The 21,618-nt window shown below is 47.9% G+C and overlaps 1 protein-coding gene across 1 annotated transcript; it reads right to left on the reverse strand.

Annotated features, from left to right (window-relative positions):
• Positions 1-939: 939 nt before the first annotated feature.
• On the reverse strand, positions 940-2,126 carry SOWAHD (sosondowah ankyrin repeat domain family member D). The gene has a single exon (XM_075539511.1). It carries the CDS (start codon positions 2,124-2,126, stop codon positions 1,185-1,187), a length of 942 nt encoding a protein of 313 aa, XP_075395626.1. The 3' UTR covers positions 940-1,184.
• Positions 2,127-21,618: the final 19,492 nt, after the last annotated feature.

Genomic DNA, 21,618 nt, shown 5'->3' on the forward strand with positions numbered 1-21,618 from the left:
AGCTGTCCCCCTGTCTTACAGGAAGCCCAGCCAGAACAAGCCTTAAAAAACAAGGCTGGCAAGACTTCGTATCATGCACCTTGGGCATGTTATCAGGAGGGACAAGTCCCTGGAGAAGGACATCATGCTTCGTAAGGCAGAGGGTCAGCTGAAAAGAAAATGGATTGACACAGTGGCTGAAACCGTGGACTCTGCCCTTGTGAGGATATTGCAGGACCGGGCAGAGTTTCTTCTGATTCACAGAGGGTTCCTTGAGGTCTGAAGCGACTCGACAGGCAGCATCTAACAACACCTGCCCCAGACACAATTCCTTTTGTGACAAAGGCCAGACCTGGATGTCCAAGAGGAAGGTGGAGGTGACCACAGATAAACTAGCTATCTCAACTCAGAGCCAAGGTGAAAGGCATTGTGGGCCCTTCGCTCTGAGAATGAGGGGCAGCAACTCAGAGAGGCCACTAGCTCAGAGCCATGTGCCCATAGGTTGGGGACCTTTTCCTGCAGCTTCACCCCATGGGGATGCAGAAGGAGAAAAAGAAATACCAAATTAAAATGTACTCCAAGGACATGTTTGTCCCAGGAGAGGACAGCATCGACCATTTTTAATATACACAAGAAATCATCTATGACACACTGGCAAAAGGCACTCAGGGTTGTTTTTATTTGATTTTACTTTTTAAATTTTGTTTGTTTCTCAGGGTTGTAAGAGCCCACTCGACCTGCCCAAGGAGACCCGTTCACCGCCAAGTTCATCTGCAGACGGGCACTTCCTCTGCATCAGTGCGTTACAGTCTGAACTCCCTCGTTCTTCTAGCCAATGTTTCTCAATCAAACCCAAGCTTCCGACTGCCCAGAAATGGCTGTTGGAAGTGTAACGGTCTCTCTCAAGGGCAGTGAGGGGGTTCACACAGCAGGACCTCGCAGCTTGCGCTCCTGGCTTCTAGCAGCTTTGGGACCAGGCCAGCCTGGGACTTGACTCTCTCTACTGGGGGTAAGTTCTCTGACACTAGCAGGTTCCTGAGACCACCGCCACAGCTGGCGGGCTTCTAGCAGACCCGGGCCGGGCTGTTGGCCGGGTCTGGAGTTGGGGCTGAAGCAGTCGTCCCCCTGGGTACGATCCCAGAGACTTGGGCACCAAGGTTCCGCACAGCAATGAAGGCGCTCTGCGCTCTCCAGGCTCCACCGCCTCAACGGTGCTGGAAGAAGGGAAACGCTTGGCGCAGCAGACCATGGATTTGGGCCACTCGAGCGCTCCCGGAGTCCTTCTCTTTGGCTTTCCTTAGGGCATTCCCGGCCTTGGAGCCCAAATTGCTCGCGCCCCGACGCAGAAGCCACGTGCCGCTGCTGTTGTTGTTGCTGTTGCCACACTGCTGACCATCGACCGCCTCCCATTCCTCGGCCCCCGCCAGCTCGCGCAGATGCTGGGGCGCGTTGGGCCGCAGGTAGTGGCAGGCCCGATGGCCGCTGTGGTCGCGGCGCGTGGGGTCGGCGCCCAGGGCGCCCACGAGCACCTTGACGACCATGTCGTGGCCCTGCTGGGTGGCCAGGTGGAGGGGCGTGAGGCCGCCGCTGCCCGGCACGCTCATGTCGAGCCGCAGCCCGTGGCGCTTGGCGAAGTCGTGCACCAGGATGAGCTCCTCGTGGCGCCCGTGCTTGGCCAGCCAGTGCAGCACGGTGTAGCCGGTGATCGGGTCGCTCCGGAGCAGCAGCCCCGGCTCGGCCTCCAGCAGCGCCTGCAGCACCTCAAAGCGGCCCTCGGCCGCCGCCAGCATCCACGCGTGTTCGCGGGGCTCCATGCACAGCCCGCTGCCGTGCGACCCGCCGAGCGACGACGGCGGCGGCGGCTCCTGGGCGCTCTCCTCCGACCGCCGCCCGGCGAGAGTCGCCCCCTGCAGTTCCAGCAGCTCGCGCAGCGCCCCACGGCGGCGCACGGAGCTGGCGGCCGGGAGCATCCCCGCGCTGGGCAAGGATTCCCGGGCATTGGCGCCTTTGGAGTAGGTGCCTCGGTACCTGTCCAGGACCCCGGCGTCCGCACTGGAGGAGCGCAGTGGCGGGGCGGTCCGCAGCCTCATCGGGACGGCGGACGAGGGCCGAGGCGCCCGGTCCGCGGGCCCCCGGGGCTGCGCCATGCTCTGGTAGCCGGTCCCGGTCTCCGGGTCAGTCTGGCTCTCGCCGCCCGGCCCGGCTCGCACCGGGAGAGGAACTGGCGCTGGCGCTGGGGAAGGAAACAGTTTAAGCAACTGGGCTCTGAGGGAGGGAAAGAAGGAGAGCGGGAGGGGAAGCGGGGGAGGGCGGCTCCGTGGGCGAGGGAGGGCCGGCTCTGGGCGCTGGGGCGAGGAGGCTGGGCTCTCGGGCCCTGGCCCCTCGGCGAGCCCGGTTCCCCCATCTGGGCTCCCGCAGGCCAGCAGCTGCCCACGGGCGCGCGCGCCCCGCCCAGAGCCGCCAGGTGAACCGGGCAGCTCTGTCTCTGACCCCGCGGCTCGCGGCTCCCCAGCGCCCCACATGCCCGCCGAAGGGGCTGGCGCGTGCCCACCCCCGCCCCGACGGGTCCGAGCTAGGATCCCTCTGCTGCCGCCCCGGGGAGCGCCAGCCTGGATATCCGGGGCGCTCGCTCCCCGCCCCCTTCCTTCGCCCTTCCCGCTTATCTTTCAGGAGTCTCCCTGCACTTTGTCCCTGAGTCGCCTTTGTCCCGCGCCCAGGACTCACAGAGGCGGTCCGGCGGCCCCAGCGACTGATCCCGCAGTGCTCGAAGCTACCTGGAATTCAGTCCCTGAAAGCCCAGCCCAGGAAGTTGGCCTCGGCCGGGGGCCGGGATTTGAGGAGGGGTACATCCCTGCTTCCTGGTGACCCCTGCTCCTCTTCTCTCTCCTCCTCGTTAGCCTTTCCCAGGCTGGCAACAGGAATCGGTGACAGGTGAACCTGAGGCAGAAGCCAAGGCAACGCCCTGCTTTCTCCAGAGGCCCAACCCTGCCCTTTCCCTGAGGGACCTGCTGAATTCTGGGAAGTAAGAGCTTCAGAGCTTTAAAAAGATATTTATTATTCCCTCCACAAGTGGTCGTTCTTGTCCCACCTCTACCACCAGCAAGCCGTGGAGCTCAGTCCATGAGTCAGTGGGAGCCACGGAAGGTTGTTGAGCTAGGGAGGCACAAAGCCATGTTTAAGGTGCTGTTTTAGGAAGATAATTCTGGCAGAGGTAGGAAGCCAGGAGAAGGTTCCAACAGTCTAGGTCAGGAGGGATGGGAGTTCAGTGATGGGCGGTATCGATTACTTTTTCTCCCTGAGAGTGGCTTCACTAGGTCATTAGGGGAGTTAGGTGATATGGACCACACCAGGTGACACTGTCAGAGAAGTACCACTAACATGAGTGTCTGATATTATTATGCAATGTTTCGGCAGAAATGTATGATATTAAAAAAATAGCCCTGTAGATACTTATGAGGACCCCTGGGGTGCTGTGGATTCACCTTTAAACCCACTCCCCCCTCGGGGGAGAAAGACGAGGTTGGGAATCCCTATGTAGGGTCTCTGTGTGTCAAAAACACACCCGTGGCCGTGGGTTTATTTATTTTCTGGGTTATCGTTATAGTGACAACAGTAAACATTTTTTCAGAAGCACCCCTTACATTGATCAATATTCCCACCGGGCTGAAACACTATGCTGATTTCCTGTTTCGAACCTCCTAAAGCACTGGGGTCAAAGCTGTCGTTATTAAACAGTTATTAACCAGTGGCAACAATGCTTTGAATCACGTGGTTTCATCTACATTCACTATAAATATGCACGGTTAGCTTTTGTTTAAGCTGCCAATGTTTGATGTTAGCTGATTTTGTCATATTTGGGGGGATTTTTTATACAGTTGTGTGGAAAGTCATCTTGGCGAACCATTATCAACTTGTTTGGAGACTGAAGTGGTAATTAAAGGAAAAGATGGAGAACAGTCAATGCAGGCTTCTCCTCAGCTACTCAGACTGTGATTAACCAAATCCAGACCCACTGCCCCTGAATTGTTTCCAGAGCACAGCTACCCTTCCAGAGGCTGTCCATCTTTACTGGAGCAAATAGCCTCATTTTTCTCCCTTGGAGCAGCCAGTGGGTTTGAACCATTGACCTTGCAGTTATAAGTATAACATTTACCCATCAGCGACGCCAGGACCCTTAATAAAGTGACTTAATAAGGGTGTAATTCGATGTAGAAATATTTCCCAAACCAACTACCTTGCTAGCATTGATATGTTCTAAGAAATATCACATCTATGCAATTTCCAATGCTATGTATGTATGACAGATTAGTCTCTGATTAAAGTTGACAATAACAGTCAGTAAGGATTCCGTGGGCTCTGGCATGGGAAGAGAACCACGGAGTCGAGTGATGTCATGGTTTATCAGACCTTTGAATTTGGGGGACCTGCTCAAACTATCCTTCAAGACACCCTGTCTTTGTGATCCCGTTTTGAACATTTCCTATGTACCAGGCACCGGGCCAGTTGCTTTCGACATATCCACGTTCATTCCTTTCGTCCTTCCAATGAGCTAAGTGCCATTACTGTCTCCGGTTTGCAGAGACGTTAGGCCACTTGCTCAAGGTCACTCAGCAGGAAGTGGTAGAGCAGGTCTGTCCGACTCCATAGCCTTTGTCCTGGCACAGAAGGACAGGCATTCAAGCCAGGCTTCTATACTGCCAATCACTCTTTATGAGTTCCGACTTGCCATAACCTGATCATACCTAGAACATGCCCTCCCCCACCTGGAAAGCCCTCCCTCATAACGTCTCCCTGTCCTGCAAGGTCGGCCCCAGCTTCCACCTTCTCCAAAACACTTGCTAGGATTACTGCAGCCCAGAGCAATCTCCTCCCTCACCCTTTCTTTGTATAAGGAACCTGGTGGTGCAGTGGGTTACATGTTAGGCTGCTAGCCGCAAGGTCAGCAGTTCGAACCCATCATCCGCTCGGTGGGAGAAAGACAAAGTTGTCTGCTTCCGTCAAGACAGGCAGACTCAGAAACCCACAGTGGCAGTTCTACTCCATTCTATGGGGTTCTTATGAGTCGGAATCAACTATCTGGCAGTGGGTTTAGCCCTCCATTTCGACTATTCCTATGGAGCCCAGAAGAAAGTGTCCCATGTGCTCTTCTCTTCTCCTCCTCTCTCTCTCTCCTTCCCTCCCTCCTTTTGCTCTGACATGCTGACAAGAAACCACACTGGCTTTGAGGACTGTCACACTAGACTTGTGCACCTAGTAGGAACACTGGAAATATTGGTTACTTCATTCCGACGTGGCACCCTGGGAACGTGCGATTTTGTGCACGCTGAGAGAGGCAAGGAGGGAGGCTCTTCAGGCACCAGAGTCTCGGTGCCCACTCCCACATTCCTGCCTCAGGCTGAGGCTGCAAGGTACCCAAATCAGGTCAGATGTAGTCAGTTCATTTTTTTAAAAAGGTAATCAAGTGGTTGCTTTACTGAGCAGACTGGCTGAAGCTGCTATGGGGCCTGTGCAGCTCAAACCCCCAAACTCACAACTATTGAGTTGTTGCTGGTTCAGAGAACCTCTGCAGGAGAGGGTAGAACTGCCCGTGTAGGTGTCTGAGAAAGTAACTCTTTATCAGAGTAGAAGGTCTCATCTTTCTCCTGATGAGTGAGTGGCTGGTGGTTTTGGACTATTGACCTTGAGGTTAACAGTCTAACGCATAATCACTAGGCACCAGGGCTTCACGGCCTGTGCAGAGGCCTCAGAAATCAGGCCCAGGCCCAGAGTGGGCCCCCAGCTCTCAGACTTTCATTTTCCATATGAAACTTGACTGACAAGCAGCTACTTCCGGTGCTCCGGAAACTCCCTTCTGCAACCTCAAATCTGTAAACACCAAACCACATACAGGCACACGCACTTCCAGAACATGCAAACAGCTGCAGCAACATATGTATGTGTGTGTGTGTGTGTGTGTGTGTGTGTGTGCTTGTCTCAAAATGCCAGCAAGGAGAATGCAAAACGGAAGAAGGCTTGGGCTATTAATTTTCCTCACCACTAGGCAGGCCATTCCTTTTTCCCTATCAGCACTAATACTATCTCTGATTCCAGCTTAGCATCGTTGACCAGGGCTCTGCCTGACCGGTGCCACAGACCCATGACACACGTGCCTCTGCTTAGCTCTGTTGCCAGAGACCAAAGCCACAGTGCCTCCCTCACAAACACATGCCATTCCCCAGAATCACAGCACAGTTGGGAGGGCCTCTGGCATTTGCAGCCAGGCAGTGGAAAGCAGAAGGGATATTGTTGTTGTTGTTAGCTGTCATTGAGTCGGTTAGGACTCACAGTGACCCTATGTACAACACAATGAAACACCACCCGGTTCAGCACCATGTTCCTGCTGTTCTTATGTTTCAGCCCCCATTGTTGCAGCCACTGTGTCAGCCCTTCCTGTCCATGGTTTTCCTCCTTTGCTCTGCCCCTCCATTTTACCAAGCATGATGTCCTTCTCCAGAGACTACTCTCTCCTCACAACATGTCCAAAGCATGTGGAGTCTTGCCACACTTGCCTCCAAGGAGCATTCTCGCCATATTTCTCACAAGATAGATGTTTACATGTGTTTCATTAATTATTCAAATGCACTAGACTATGTGGATTGAAGATATTAGCCTATATGAAGAAGAATGCGGCATCAGGCCTGGTAGGGAATGATCAAGGGTAAGGTAACATAATGAAGAGGTATAGCTGTAACCCAGGTGGGGACAGAGAATAGTAGGGCAGGAGGAAAGTTAAGGGAAATAGAGGAAAGAGCTGGGAGGCAAAGGGCATTTATAGAGGTCTAGACAAAGACATGTACATGCAAATATATATATGAGGATGGAGAAATAGATCTATGTGCCTATATTTATAGGTTTAGTATTAAGGTGGCGGAAGGACTTCGGGCCTTTACTCAAGCACTCCCTCAATGCATGAGTACTTTCTTCTATTAAATTGGCATTCTATAATGCTCACCCTCCCGACACAACCACTGAAGCCAAAGCGGATGAACAAGCAAATGTGGCGAAGAAAGCTGATGGTGCCCGGCTATCAAAAGAGATAGCATCTGGGGTCTTAAAGGCTTGAAGACAAACAAGTGGCCATCTAGCTCAGAAGCAACAAAGTCCACATGGAAGAACACACCATCCTGTGTGATCACGTGGTTCCGAAGGGATCAGTTATCAGGCATCAAAGAACAAAAAATAATATCATTGGGTGCACACCTCCATGATACAATCGCCAAGGAAAATGGGTGCATAAGCAAATGTAGCGAAGAAAGCTGATGGTGCCCGGCTATCAAAAGAGATAGTGTCTGGGGTCTTAAAAGCTTGCAGGTGAACAAGCGGCCATCTAGCTCAGAAGCAACAAAGCCCACATGGAAGAAGCACACCAGCCTGTGCGATCACGAGATGTCGAAGGGATCAGGTATAAGGCATCATCAGAACAAAAAATATCTTACCATAGTGAATGAAGGGGGATGTGCAGAGTGGAGACCCAAAGCCCATTTGTTGGCCACTGGAGATCTCTTCACAGAGGGGTCTAGAGGAGGAGATGAGTCAGTCAGGGTGCAACGTAGCACCGATGAAGAATACAGCTTTCCTCCAGTTCCTAAATGCTTCCTAACCCCCACTACCATGATCCGAATTCTACCTTGCAGGACTGGATAGAGCAGAGGTTGTACACTGGTGCATATGGGAGCTGGAGGCACAGGGAATCCAGAGTGGACGATACCTTCAGGACCAGGGGTGTGAGGGGCGATACTGGGAGGGTAGAGGGTGAGTGGGTTGGAAAGAGGGAACCGATTACAAGGATCTACATGTGACCTCCTTCCTGGGGGATGGACAACAGAAAAGGGGGTGAAGGGAGACTCCGGATAGGGCAAGATATGATAAAATAATCATTTATAAATTATCAAGGGCTCATAAGGGAGGGGGAGCGGGGAGGGAGGTAAAAAAAGAGGACTTGATGCAAAGGGCATAAGTGGAGAGCAAATGATTTGAAAATTATTAGGGCAAAGAATGTATGATGTGCTTTATACAATTGATATATGTATGGATTGTGATAAGAGTTGTATGAGTCCCTAATAAAATGTGGGGAAAAAAAGAATGCGGCATCAGGATTGGAGGATGGCTTATTAGCAACCTGCGTGCTATGTGGATGACACAACCTTGCTTGTTGAAAGCAAGAACATGAAGCACTTGCTGACGTCGATCAAGGGCTGCAGCTTTTGGTATGGATTAAACTCAATGTACAGAAGACCGAAACCCGCACAACTGGGGAAAAGATCAAAAAGATTTCCTCTTGTTTGGATCCACAATCCATGCTCATGGAAGCAGCATTGAAGAGATCAGAACACATTCCATTAGGTAAATCTGCTGCACAAGACCTCTTTAGATTTGAAAAGCAAGGATGTCACTTTGAGGACTCAGGCACATCGAACTCAAGCCATGGTATTTGCAATCACTTCATGCATGTGAAAGTTGGACAGTGAATAAGGAAGACCAAAGAAACATTGACGCATTTGAACTATGGTGTTGGCAAAGAATACTGAAAGTACCATTTCAAATTCACTGCCATTGATGCCAACTCATAGTGACCCTATAGGACAAGGGAGAACTGTTCCTTTGAGTTTCAAAGAGTGTAGCTCTTTATGGGCCTAGAAAGCATAGCCTTTCTTCTATGGAGCAGCTGGTGGTTTTGAACTACTGATCTTGCAGTTAGCAGCCCAACACATAACCACTATGCCATTAGGGCTCCTGAAAGTACCATGGATCGCCAAAAGAACAAGCAGATCTGTCTTGGAAGAAGCATAGCTAAAATGTTCCTTAGAAGCAAGAATGATGAGACTTCGTCTCATGTACTTTGAGCATGTTATCAGGAGAGACCAGGGCTGGAGAAGGATACTATGCTTGGAAAGTGGAGGGGCAGTGAAGAAGAGGAAGACCCTCGTTGAGATGTTTTGACACCGTAGCTGCAACAATGGCTCAAACATAAGGACAATTGTGAGAATAGTGCAGGCCAGGCGGTTTTTGGTTCTGTTGTCCATGGCACGCTGCCATTGGGCAGAACTGACTGGATGGCACCTAACAACACCACCACCACCACCAACAACAACATTTGTTGTAGCCAGCCACTTTTCATTCCATCTCATGACATTTTCAAAATTCATGAGACAAAGTGTTGCCATTCTTGCCTCTAAGGAACATTCTGGCTATACTTTTTTCTAGACAGATGTTTGTTCTTTTGGTATTCCATGGTACGTTCAATATTCTCTGCCAACTCCCTCAAACCCACTCTCATTGAGTTGATGCCAACTCATATCAACCATATGAACTGTCCCTTGGGTTTCCAGACTGTAACTCTCTACTAGAGTGGAAAGTCTCATCTTTCTCCCATGGAGCAGTTGGTGGTTTTGAACTGCTGACCTTGCAGTTAGCAGCCCAATGAATAAGCACTATGCCACCAGGGCTCCTTCTTTGCCAACACCATAGTTCAAATGTATCAATTCTTTTTCAGTCTTCCTTAGTTCAACTTTCACATGCATATGAGGCAATAGAAAATCCCAGGGCTCTCATCTGACAGATATAGTGAGATTATGCAGATATTGACACCGAACTCACTGCCATGAATTTAATTCTGCTCTTCACCCAAGTGAAAGCAGAAGATAAGAGAAGCTAGAACAAGTTTAAAATGGGTCAAAAGGGGGAAATAAACGATAATATGGAGATACCGTGAGGTTACAAGTGAACACATTAACATTTATTTTTCCTTTTGACCCATTTTCAACTTGTTCCAGTTTCTGTTATCTCCTGCTTCCCTTGGACTGTGGTTTTTCTGTTTCATTTTGTTTTTGTTGTTGGGGTTTTCTGTGTGATGCTTCTTATACGAAATCCAGGATAGGCAAATCTACAGAGACAATAACTAAATTAGTAGTTCCATAGGGCTATGGCAGGGGAGGCTGGGCGGGGGGGGGGGCGATATGAGAGAGCTAACACTGGGTACAAGAATGGAGAAACAAACGGCACAATTCTTTTTAATGTATTTGAGGCATTGAATTATCAGGCACATGAAATATATGTCGATAAAACTGTTAAAAAATAAATAAGAGCAAATAAAAACCAAACACACACACACACCCTGAACCAAACCAAGGGATAGTCCTGACCCACGTAGTTGGCTGTCTCCCAAGGAAATAGGGACAAAACCCCTCACATCCTAAAAAAGAGGTTTTGATACTGTTGGCTACAGGTTGGGTATTTCCATTGGCAGTGGTCTTACCTGTTATCTTTATCCAAGGGCTACTCTAATGTATTCATTGGTTTGTTTTTAGATCCTGGACTATCCCAACTATACACTGCTTTGTATACCTTTTGTTTAGCAAATGGGAGGAACTGTCAGAAAGGATGACAGAGGGCAAGGAATGGTGAAAATTCATGGCAAAGTGTTAGGCATAGCAAAGAAAAATATTCCCAATCTGGAATCTTAATCCATCATCAAAATTTTAATGTACAAGCATGAGCAACTTTTCAGAAACAGGCACTTGTGGTAAAGCTGAAGGAGTCAGGGCCCTTGGGGCTTACAGATGCAGATCAATACTGGCCAGAAGCTAACAAACCCGGGAAGAAATCACTAGCCATTGGAAATCACTAGCAAATCAAAACAAGGAGGAGATACCACCTTACACAGGCTTACAAAAAGAACGAAAAAACCCAACTCACTAACTTCGAGTAGATTTTGATTCCTGGTGACCCTATAGGACAGGGTTGAACTGGCCCTGTGGGTTTCTGAGATTGTGACTTTTCGCAGGAGCAGAAAGCCTCTTCTTTCTCCTGGCATGGAGAGGCAATTGCAAAAAAGCAGTAAACAACACATATCATATGACCCAGCAGTAAACAACACATATCATATGACCCAGCAATCGTGATACTTGGTATATACCCTGAAGAAATAAAGAACATACCAGGAAGAGATGTACAAGGGGGTCCCCCGCAAAAAGGAAATATGCTCCACTGAGCGGGGCTTTCCTAGTATGAATTTTTCCTGCTAGGTGAGCATCAAGCAACTCGCTCTGGGTTAATGCACCCAGTGGCGTCACCTAAGAAGGCTCTCTCTGGTCACAGTGATTTTTCATAAAAGCAGTTTCGCTTGAACTTCAGATTTAAAAGAACAGCGTACGGCTGTGAACTTTTGTTTCCTGCTCGGGAATAATGCTGCAGAAACTGTTGTGATGTTGAACAAAGCTTACAAGGACAGCGCTTTGGGAAAAACTCAGTTGTATGAGAAGTTTTCTCATTTCAAAAAAGGTGAAATGTTGATTGATGACAAACTTCATTCTGGACGTCCATCAACTTCCAGAACAGACAAAAATATCAGCTGGAGTTTGTTCCAGCAGGTCTGACTGTCAAACAAGCGTTCTATTCAGAGGTTTTGAAAAGGTTGTTTAACAGTGTGTGACCAAAAAGGCCTGATTTGTGGCAGATGGGCAACTGGTTTTACCATCATGACAATGTACCTGCTCACATAGCCATCTCAGTGTGCCAGATTTTGGCAAAACATAGCATGCCTCTCTTGCCCATGCACCTGACTCACCTGACCTTGCTCTGTTCAACTTCTTTTTGTTTCTGAGAATGAAGAGGGACATGAAAGGACGGCCATTTGAAGCGATGGGGGAAAAAACAAGGGCGGCTTTGTCAGCCATCCAAATAGATGAGTTTGAAAGATGTTTCCAAGAATGGAATCACAGATTTGACAAATGTATTAAGTATAATAGAGAGTACTTTGAAGATGATAAGGTTGTTTTGTAAAAATAAGTTTCAATACATGACTTTGAAAAAAAATTCATTTTGGGGGGGTTAGCCCCTCGTATGCACACCCTTGTTCATCATTATTCACTGTAGCAAGGAGATGGGAACTATGTATATGCCTGTCAGTGAGGAATGATTAAATTATTTTGGTACACACACAGGAACTACTGTGTAACTCTAAAGAATAATGACGAAACTTTCAAACACCTCTTTATGCTGTGTGAAATTAGTCAATCACAAAAGGATAAGTATTGTATGAGACCACTGTTATCTATCTATCTATCTATCTATCTATCTATCTATCTATCTATCTATTTATTTATGTTACTCAAGAAAAGGTTTTCATACCCAAAGAAACGAACTTTGATGGTTACCAGGGATGGAAGATGGATCACTGGGGACATACCGGTTATGCGTTGGCCTTTGATCTGCATGGTCCACTGTTCAAAACCACCAGCAGCTCTGAGGGAGAAAGACTGGGCTACTCTTGTAAACAGTTACAGTCTCAGAAACCCACAGGGGGTCGCTATGAGTTAGCAATGACTTGATGGCTGAGAGCTTGGAGTTGAGAGAGGGATGGGAGAGGAAGGGAGGCAGTAGTAGTAGACTAGAGGAGAGACAGGTGTTAACTTGGGGGAAGGGGGAAGACCACATCCTACAGGAGGGAGAAGGGGAAGGAAAGGGGGGAGGGGAGGGCAAGCTGCTGGGAGGTTAGAGAAGTGGTTTACATGATTGAATGCAAAAAGGATGGTCTGAAATAACAATCATAAAGGGAATGACTGCTGAGAAGAGGCCCTCCGTGGCACAGGAAGCGGGCCACCTTCTTGAGGGTCCACCTATAAGATAGTTTCCTTTCCTCCGAAGACCTGGGTTAACAGCACGTGTGTCTCAAAGGCAGGGAAAGCCATAAGCGAGAAGGGTCCTTTTCCCACGGAGCTCAGACTGTGTGGGTGATGGTGCCAAGGAGCGTGTGTGCACCTTCAAATGCCGCTCTCCCCTTCCCAGGGGTCACGGATTGACTTGAGGCAAAAGCTTCACACCTTGAGGCCTTGTGCTCTTTCAAACCTAAGTGCAAGGGGATTTTTAAAAGTTTGTGGAAAAAATGAAGTCGTAAGATGATGGGATTTCTCCAGGTACACTTTGAAGACCCCCGTCCCCCCATTCCTCCCCATATATGGGATCAAATTGACAGCAGCAACTTGAAATTCTAGAAAGGGGAGCCGGATGGGCCAGTAGGTTTTGTTCATGGGGGCGGACCAGTTTGGACAAGGAAGGTGGGAAAGGATGCACAACACCATCCAGTCGCACATGTGGAAATGGTGGAATTGGAGTACGTTCTGTGGGAGCCCTGGTGGGGGAGTGGGTTATGCCCTGGACATAACCAGCTGTTCTTCGAGAGACAGGTGCAGCTCCTATAAAGATTTATGGTATTGGCAACCCCCAGGGGCAGTTCGACTCTGTCCTATAGGGCAGCTATGCGTCAGAATCAACTAGATAGAAGTGAGGAGCTTTGAGTTTCTGCTGGATAGATTTTCAAGAACACTGAGAGAAAGAGAAAGAGAGAGAGAGAGAGAGAGAGAGAGAGAGAGAGAGAGAGAGAGAGAGAGAGAGAGAGAGAGAGAGAGAGAGAGAGAGAGAGAGAGAGAGAGAGAGAGAGAGAGAGAGAGAGAGAGAGAGAAAGTCTAGCATCTCAAATACTTTTTCCGTAGACTGTAGATCAAGTTGCTGGCAAAGAATATGGAAAGTCCCCCAGAAAGCCAAAAGAACAAACAGTTTCATCTTGGAAGAAGTGCAGCCAGAATGCTCCTTAGAGGCGAAGAAGGCGAGTGTTCATCTCACGCACCGAGGACATTTTATCAGGAGAGACCAGGCCCTGGAAATGGACTTCATGCTTGATAAAGTAGTAGAGCAGAAAAAAAGAGGAAACCCCAAGTTTATTGCAATTCCTCTCTAAATCCCAGCGCAATTCTTCAAAGAAAGGGAAAAACTAATTGCCAAGTTTATATGGAAAGAAAATAAACCCAGGAAAAGCAAAACACTATTTAAAAACAAAGTAGGAGGAGGCTTTTCGCTACCTGCTCTCAAAACTATGGTAAGCAGCACAGCTTAGTACTGTGTAATGATACAGACGGAGACCAATGGGTTAGAATTGGGAACCCAGACATACACCCAAACACCGACAGACATTTGATCTTGGATAAAGGACTCCAATAGCAAAAACAAAACTCGCTGCCATCCAGGCATTGCTGACGACTAGTGCCCCCTGTGGCTTTCTGAGACTGTCACTGTTTACAGGAGTAGAAAGTCCAGTCTTTCTCCCCGGGGAGCTGCTGGTTGTTTTGAACTGCTGACCATGCAGATCACAGCCCAACACGTAACCATGACACCACTTACTTGATCAAGAAGTAAAACATTAAGTGGGGGATACATAGCTTTTTCAATAAATGGCCCTGGAAGAATTGGGTCTCCACCTGCAAAAGAATGAGCGGACCCACACCTCACACCACATACAAAACCAAACTGAGGATGGATTAAAGACCCACATGTCAATTTTCGAACCATAAGACCATTAGTGAAAAAACAGGACAAACTCAAAGGCATAAACATACTAGTGACCATAATGAAAAGCACCCACACTACAGACGAGGACTCTCGAGAAATATGACATCTGTGTGCTTTAAAAGAATTCCTCTCACACACTGGGAAAAAATTGGCAATAAAAAATCAGAGAAAGGGCTAATTTCAACACTCCATAGAAAATGATAACACTTAATCATAAGAATACAAATACCGAATCAAAAATTGGCAGAAGACATGAATAAACATGTAATAGACATTGTACTGATGATGGCATCTAGGAGGCCAACAATCATGAAGCAAAGCTTGCCTTCACCAACAACGAGAAATACAAATTAAAATACATTCAGTACAAATTCAAACCTTACATGGACACTGTCAGCAACATTGAAACAACAAAAACATTAAATGCTGGTGGGGATGTGCAGAGATTGGAAGGCTCATACCTTGCTGTTGGTTTTGCAGAATTGCACAACCACTATGGAAATCAGTATGGTGCTTCTTGACTACAAATACATTATAATTCTGCAGTCTCTCCACTGGGAACACATCCTATACCCCAAAGAAATAAAGAACAAAACACAAACAGACATACGCGCATCCATATTTATGGCAGCAATTTTTACCATTTAAAAAGATGGAAACACTGAAAAAGCCCACTGGTAGATGAACTGGTAAACAAACTCGGGAACATTCACACAATGGAATGCAATGTATCCTTAAAAAACAAACACTTCTGAGTTTGTTAACCCCCCAGGACATGGACAAAATTGGAGGACATTTTGCTCAGCACATACAGGGAAACATATCATGACATTATTATAAAGGAAAAAGCAAAATGTTTTTCATACCAAGGGAGGTGGGGATAAAGAGGAGAGGGAAGGGACAGGAAGGGGAGGAGGGTGGGAAAAGAAGAAAAAGGAGACAAAGAAGAAGGAAGAAGAACCACCTATACAGGGGCTTAAAGCAGGGGCTCTCAACCTTCCTCATGCCGCGACCCTTTCATACAGTTCCTCATGTGATGGTGACCCCCAACCATACAATTATTTTTGTTGCTACTTCACAACTGTAAATTTGCTACTGTGATGAATTGGGCAATCCCTCTGAAATGGTTGTTCGACCCCCAAAGTGGTCTCGACCCACAGGTTGAGAACCACGTTTTTAGAGCGATACTGTCACTGACCACAAGGTCAGCAGTTCAAAACTACCAGCCCTCTTTGGGAGAAAGACAGGGCTTTTCACTCCTGTAAAGGGCTCCAGCGTCGGACACTACTCTGTGTCTAGGGTCACCAGGAGTTGCAGCGACTTGATATCAGTTTAAATTTGATGCGATGGGCCATGCACTTACATAGAATATGCTTTCCTTTAACGAAAGGGGTGTGTGTGTGTGTGTGTGTGTATGTGTGTGTGTGATACATATATAGATAAATAAAATCACCAAAAGTTAAAATTAAAGAGAGAGAAGAGATAAGGGTCACGGGCTTAAAAAGCCTCCAGATTCCTCCCCAACTGCCCTCCACACTGATGGGATGGAAAGTACAAGTGAAACTGCTGGGGATTCTTTCGTGACCTAGAGTTAGTTTCAAAAAAAAAAAAAAGAGCAATACCTTCGACAGGATGGACGGACACAGTGGCTGCACCAAGGGGCTTACACGTGAGGCTGACCCAGAACCGGGACGTGCGACATTCTGTACACAGGGCTGTCGTGAGCCGGAGTCTACTTTAGAGCACCGAAGATCAACTTCTTTGGCAGACATAAGTTGTGTGACCAAAACCCTTTCCTACTAGGAGAGGGATCCCAAAAGTTCGTGGAAAAACATAATTGAATGAAAATGCATTATTTCCACTAATTTTTAGAAGCTCCCTGGTGTTTTGGAATTACTCTTTTTCCTTCAGCCCTTCATTCAAGTCTGATGTACTTAGTGTGAGTGTGTGTCGGGGGAGGGGGGGACCAAGATCTTATTTTGAGACCTGAGTAAGCTCAGAGTGCTGGAAGGTGATACATCGGAGAAAGCAGAGACATGGGTTTCTCCAAAGGATGGAGGGGAAAGGAGGGGGGAGCAGGCAGCTGATATGAATCGTGAGGCTTGAGTGGAAGCAGGAAAGCTGCTGAAGACTCTGGCTGGAACGGCTTCACTGGAGCCCAAGAGCCTTCAAGCACAGGACCTGAAGTGTGACGAGAAAAAAATTTCCATTACACATTTTATTGATTCTCTGATTAAAGCATGCCACATCTTTGGCAAGCCCTAACGTATTACCACATGGAGACACACGAGGGCCCTCTAACCAACTAATTATGAAGTGAGAGGGAAAAAACAGAAATAAATGGAAAAGGTCATGCAGATTACAACGTGGGTGGGTGGAGGGTTTTGTAGGTCACAAATTAAGTTGCTAAATGCAAGGTTGGTAGTTCTAAGCCATCTGCTGCTCCCAGGGAGAAAGATGAAGCTTTCTATTCCCATAAAGAGTTATGATCTTCGACACCCCTAGGGGAAGTTCTGCTCTGTCCTATGGGATTAATTTCCACGAGTCAAAATTGAGTTAATGAGCGTGAGGATTAAAAAAAAAAATCATTTTATTGGGGGATCGTACAACTCTTATCACCATCCAAACATACATCCATTGTGCATTTGTTGCCCTCATCATTCTCAAAATATTTGCTTTCTACTTGAGCCCTTGGTATCAGCTTCTCATTTTTCCCCTCCCTCCCCACTGGCAGTAAGTTTCTATTGCAGTTCGGTGAAGGGAGACGTCGGACAGGGCAAGATATGACAAAAATAATAATTTATAAATTATCAAGGGTTCATGATGGAGGGGGGAGTGGGTGGGGAGGGAGGGGAAAAATGAGGAGCTGATGCCAGGGGCTTAAGTGGAGAGCAAATGTTTTGTGAACAATGAGGGCAATGAATGTACAAATGTGCTTTACAAAATTGATGTATGTATGGATTGTGATAAGAGTTGTATGAGCCACTAATAAAATGATTTTTTAAAGGGCCCTTATTCCAAGACAGAGCCTTTTCAACAAAACGTTTACTACACTACTCTTTATGTATCTATCTATGTTACTGCCAAAAGGGCGATGGAGGGCCCTATGGAATCTCTTCTGACTTCCCTATTGCCACAGGGCTGAGGCCAGCCAGGACTGCACACCCCACCCTTCGTTACCCTGTTCTCACAGCAACCGCTCCTGTACGCTCCTTCTCGGCTGGGTTCGGCGATCTATTGCAATAGCCACACAGAAGGCACAGCCAGTACTCACAATTAAGGAGGTTTAATAGGGAAGTTAGCCGATGACCATGAACTAGAATCTCTAGGCGGATTTGTGACTCGTAAAGATACAGCAACACGTCTCCTCAGTTCCAGTTCTCAGCCCCTCAGCCACCTGGTCGTTGACTTCTGCTTTGGAGGGCCAAGAAGGCAGGCTGCGGCTCTGACACGCAGTCTCATGATCTTGGCGCGGCTCCTGTGTTCTGTTTCATGGTCCCCTTACCAGGCCTCTGATCTGGACCTGGCTCCTTTTCTGTACCCCTTTGTTTTACTGCTGCAGCTTCTGGTGCCTCTGGTCTTGGCCTCCACCACTGCAGACAGAGCTCTCTAAGGTGTCCCACAGGCGGCTCTCCTTCCAATTGTCCGGGGATGGGGGGTGGGCACTCTCGCTGTACTCCGCCTTCTGAGATGGCTCATTCTGAAATGGATGTGTGGTGTTTGTCTTGCAGCAGAACATAGCCCCAATGAGACAGATGGTGAGGATTTGAGTCACACCCTCCACTAAGTGGGCCTTCAGAAAATATCCCACCTTGATCCTTTCCATTAGCATCGCCAAGAACTCCTTCCAAAACGGGGCTATAACCACAGGCATGGAGGTTAAGCTTCCTAATGCCTCACATAAGGGATCATGGCCGGAAGTAGATTATTTTTATTACGGAAGAGTTACTAGTGAAATGCAGGCAGGTAGCAGCAGAGGCCGAGGCTTAAGACCATAAGTCAGAGCGGAGGAGCAGCACCAGGACCTGGAGGCAGAGTGAGGCCCGCGAGATAAAACAGAAGCCCAAGAGCCATGTTGCTGAGAGAGTGAGGACCAGAGCGAGATATGCCTGCCAGTATGGCTGAGAAGAAACGCTGAGAACAAAAGAATTGTATCCTGACCTGTTTTGTAACCTGCCACCTTCCCTCAGACCAAAAACCAAACTCACTGCCACCAAGTCCATGCTGACTCATAGCGCTCCAGAGCTGCTTACAGTCACCTCATAATTGATGCGTCCTGCCTGTGAATTCTGTGTGGCCCTGGTAATAAATGATCAAACCCAGCAGAGAGGTAGAGTGCGTGGGAGGGAAGTTAGTGTCAGAATCTGATAAAGACGGACGGAGGGTGGAAGCATGCTTCATCCCAGTCCTCCCTGGGCAGATGTGGAGTTGGATTCTCCTTCCCCCTTATGCAGCTGCAGGAGGTCAGATGTGACTCCCATGCCATGCCACCCTATTCCCTCACCAACTCTTGGAGGAAGACCTATGCCATTTGCCATGACAGCACTTCTAAATGAGGTCCCAGCCACCAGCCAGCACCAGCTGCCAGCTCCAAGATGTTGAATCTCCTAGTCATCATCTCTTCCCAGGTAATGCCCTAGACATCATGGAGCAGAAGCAAGCCACCCCCATTGTGTCCTTTTACATAAAGAAACTTATGTTTCACTATTACGTCTTGAAGTGTTTTGTTACACAGAAGCAAGAACTAGAGGGGTGATGAGGAGGAGAGGGTACAAAGGCGGTTTCTGGGTGCTGGTGATGTTCTATTTATTGATCTGCATGCTGCTTATACATACATGTTCAATTTGTAAAAATCCATCCAGCCATATGGGCACTTTTTTGTGTATGTTAAGATTTTTTTTAAGTGGCGGTTTAAATATCGCACATTACGACCTGTGGTGAAGTGAACTTACTTGGAATGGCTCTTCTATCCATGTCTTTGTAACTCTCACCAAATGATTGGGTGAAGTCTTGCAAATAGGCTGTGCGAAACCCAGACAGGATTGGGCAGGCGAGCCATCCCAGAACAAGGAAGGCAGAAGCTCGGCTAGGGGAGGCACCAGAGGCCACAATGGCAAGACCCTGAGACAGAACAGAGGAGTTGTGGCAAGACAGAGCAGCAAGTGGGCTTCCTGACCCACAGAGGCAGAGGTCAAGGAACCAGATGGTTCAGAGGCCAAGAACCAAAGAGACATGCCTGCCGGCATGGCTGAGAAAGGCCGTTGCAGACAAAAGAAATGGCAACCTGTGAGTGTCCCTAATAAACTTCATAATCAAGAATATTGTTGGAGAATTTTGTGTAGCCATGGCAATGGGCCATTGAATCCAGCACTGTGTTAGGCCCATTAACTAGAAAAGCAAATCCAACGACACTCATATATATGTAAGAGAGACCTTTACATCAAGAATCAAGAAGTAGTTCTATATCAGGAAAACATCCCAGCCCAGTGCAAATCAAGTCCATAAGTCTGATACTAGTCCATAAGTCCCTCTTCAGACTCACACATCCACATGCCATGATACAGAATGCAGGGATATCACAGGCTGGTGGGTACAAAGTCTTGTGAATCCAATGGCAGTGGATGCATCTTCGGGGTTCTGGCAGCAGCTAGAGTCTGCTAGCAGGAAGGCGAAGGCCCAGAGAGAGGGGGAGGGCCCCAATCAGAACACACCCACAAGGAGTCTCCGTCAGGCTGTGCCCTGATTGACAGGCTAAACTCCACCTCTACACTTCTGTCTATCTTCAAGTTGACATGCAATTATGGAACTACCACAAGCAGAGACATAGAGTGCTGTAGGAGGAACGGTTGGTGTCAGAAGAGGTGAAGGAAGACGGGAGAGTGGAGGTGTGCCTCTTCTCTGCTTTGTGGCGATGGGACTTGGGCTGATGTAGAAATGGACTTTCCTCTTATTGTGTGCCTAGAGGAGGTCAGATGTGAGCCCTACGCCATTTCCTCAAGGCTACATAGACAAATCTCCACGTTTTTTCCAGTGATGCTGAAAATCATGTCATTTTCAATTCAGGATTTTATTACATTTCACTGAACACACAAGAGACCTCATGGTGCTGTGGTTACACGAGGGGCTGTGATCCACATGGTCAGCCCTTCAAAACCAGCATCAGTCCACCAGAGAGTCACTGGGCTTTCTACTCCCGTAAGCAGTTCCATCTTGGAAAGCCACAGGGGTCAGTCACTATGAGGCAGCAGTGAGTGTTGTTTTTTGAAACACAAAGATTCATTTTGAGAAGTCTCATTTGAAGTTTCTTGCTTAAAAACAAAAGACCAGCGTTGGCAGGTGCCTTCCCAGAAGTGCTGTTTTTCCCTAGCGTAATAACTAGTCAAAACATTCCATGTGAAACAATATGGTGACAAATGAAAATGCATTCTTTTGTCAGAAAATACTGTTGGAAGGTATCTCACAAACATTGCTGAGGATATGAACAAACGGTACATGAACAGACAAGGCTGTGTGGGAGGCTTGCTGTACAGTTGGAGAAAATGCTTTGAGCATCCTCAGCTTTGTGCTTGCTAGAGCTGTTTCAACAATGCCACCCCCAAAGAACTCCTTTTTTATGGACTACGGAATGATCCCTGGTGTGATCGTGAGTTATGCTTTGGGCTGCTACCTGGAAACCCACCTGTCTTTCCGTGGGAGAAAGCGGAGGCTGTCTGCTCCCATAAAGACGCCCAGCCTCAGAAACCATTGGGACCAGTTTTCCTCCGACCGATAGGGCTGCTTGGAGTCAGAATCCACACCATAGCATTTGATTTGGTTGGGTCTAAGGGAAAGAGGAGGATGATACAATCTGAAGAGAAAATGACTCATTTAAGTTTTGTAAGTGTCACAGGAAAAACTACAAGACTTTTCCACCTTATTTAAAAAAATCATTTTATTGGGGGTTCGTACAACTCACTTTTTTCTTAAATCATTTTATTGGGGGCTCGTACAACTCTTTTTTATTGTCTTCTCTCTTTTTTTTAATTGAAGGTTTCTCGTAGGCCCAAACAAGTGGCTGTCAGTAACCGGGTGTGGGGGGGCGGCGGGGAGCAGCCGGAGCGGGGCGGGTCATCTTAATTTTCCACTCACACACAGTGCTAAATGAACAAGCACAGGCTCACTGCTGCAGTTAGAAGTTGGCAGCCTGGAAAAGGGGGTATGGGGAGTGGACGTTAATAAAAAATACAACCCCCTTCCCCAACTGGGGGGGGGGGCGGG

The sequence above is a fragment of the Tenrec ecaudatus genome, chromosome X (genome assembly GCF_050624435.1).
Source record: "Tenrec ecaudatus isolate mTenEca1 chromosome X, mTenEca1.hap1, whole genome shotgun sequence".
Taxonomy (NCBI): domain Eukaryota; kingdom Metazoa; phylum Chordata; class Mammalia; order Afrosoricida; family Tenrecidae; genus Tenrec; species Tenrec ecaudatus.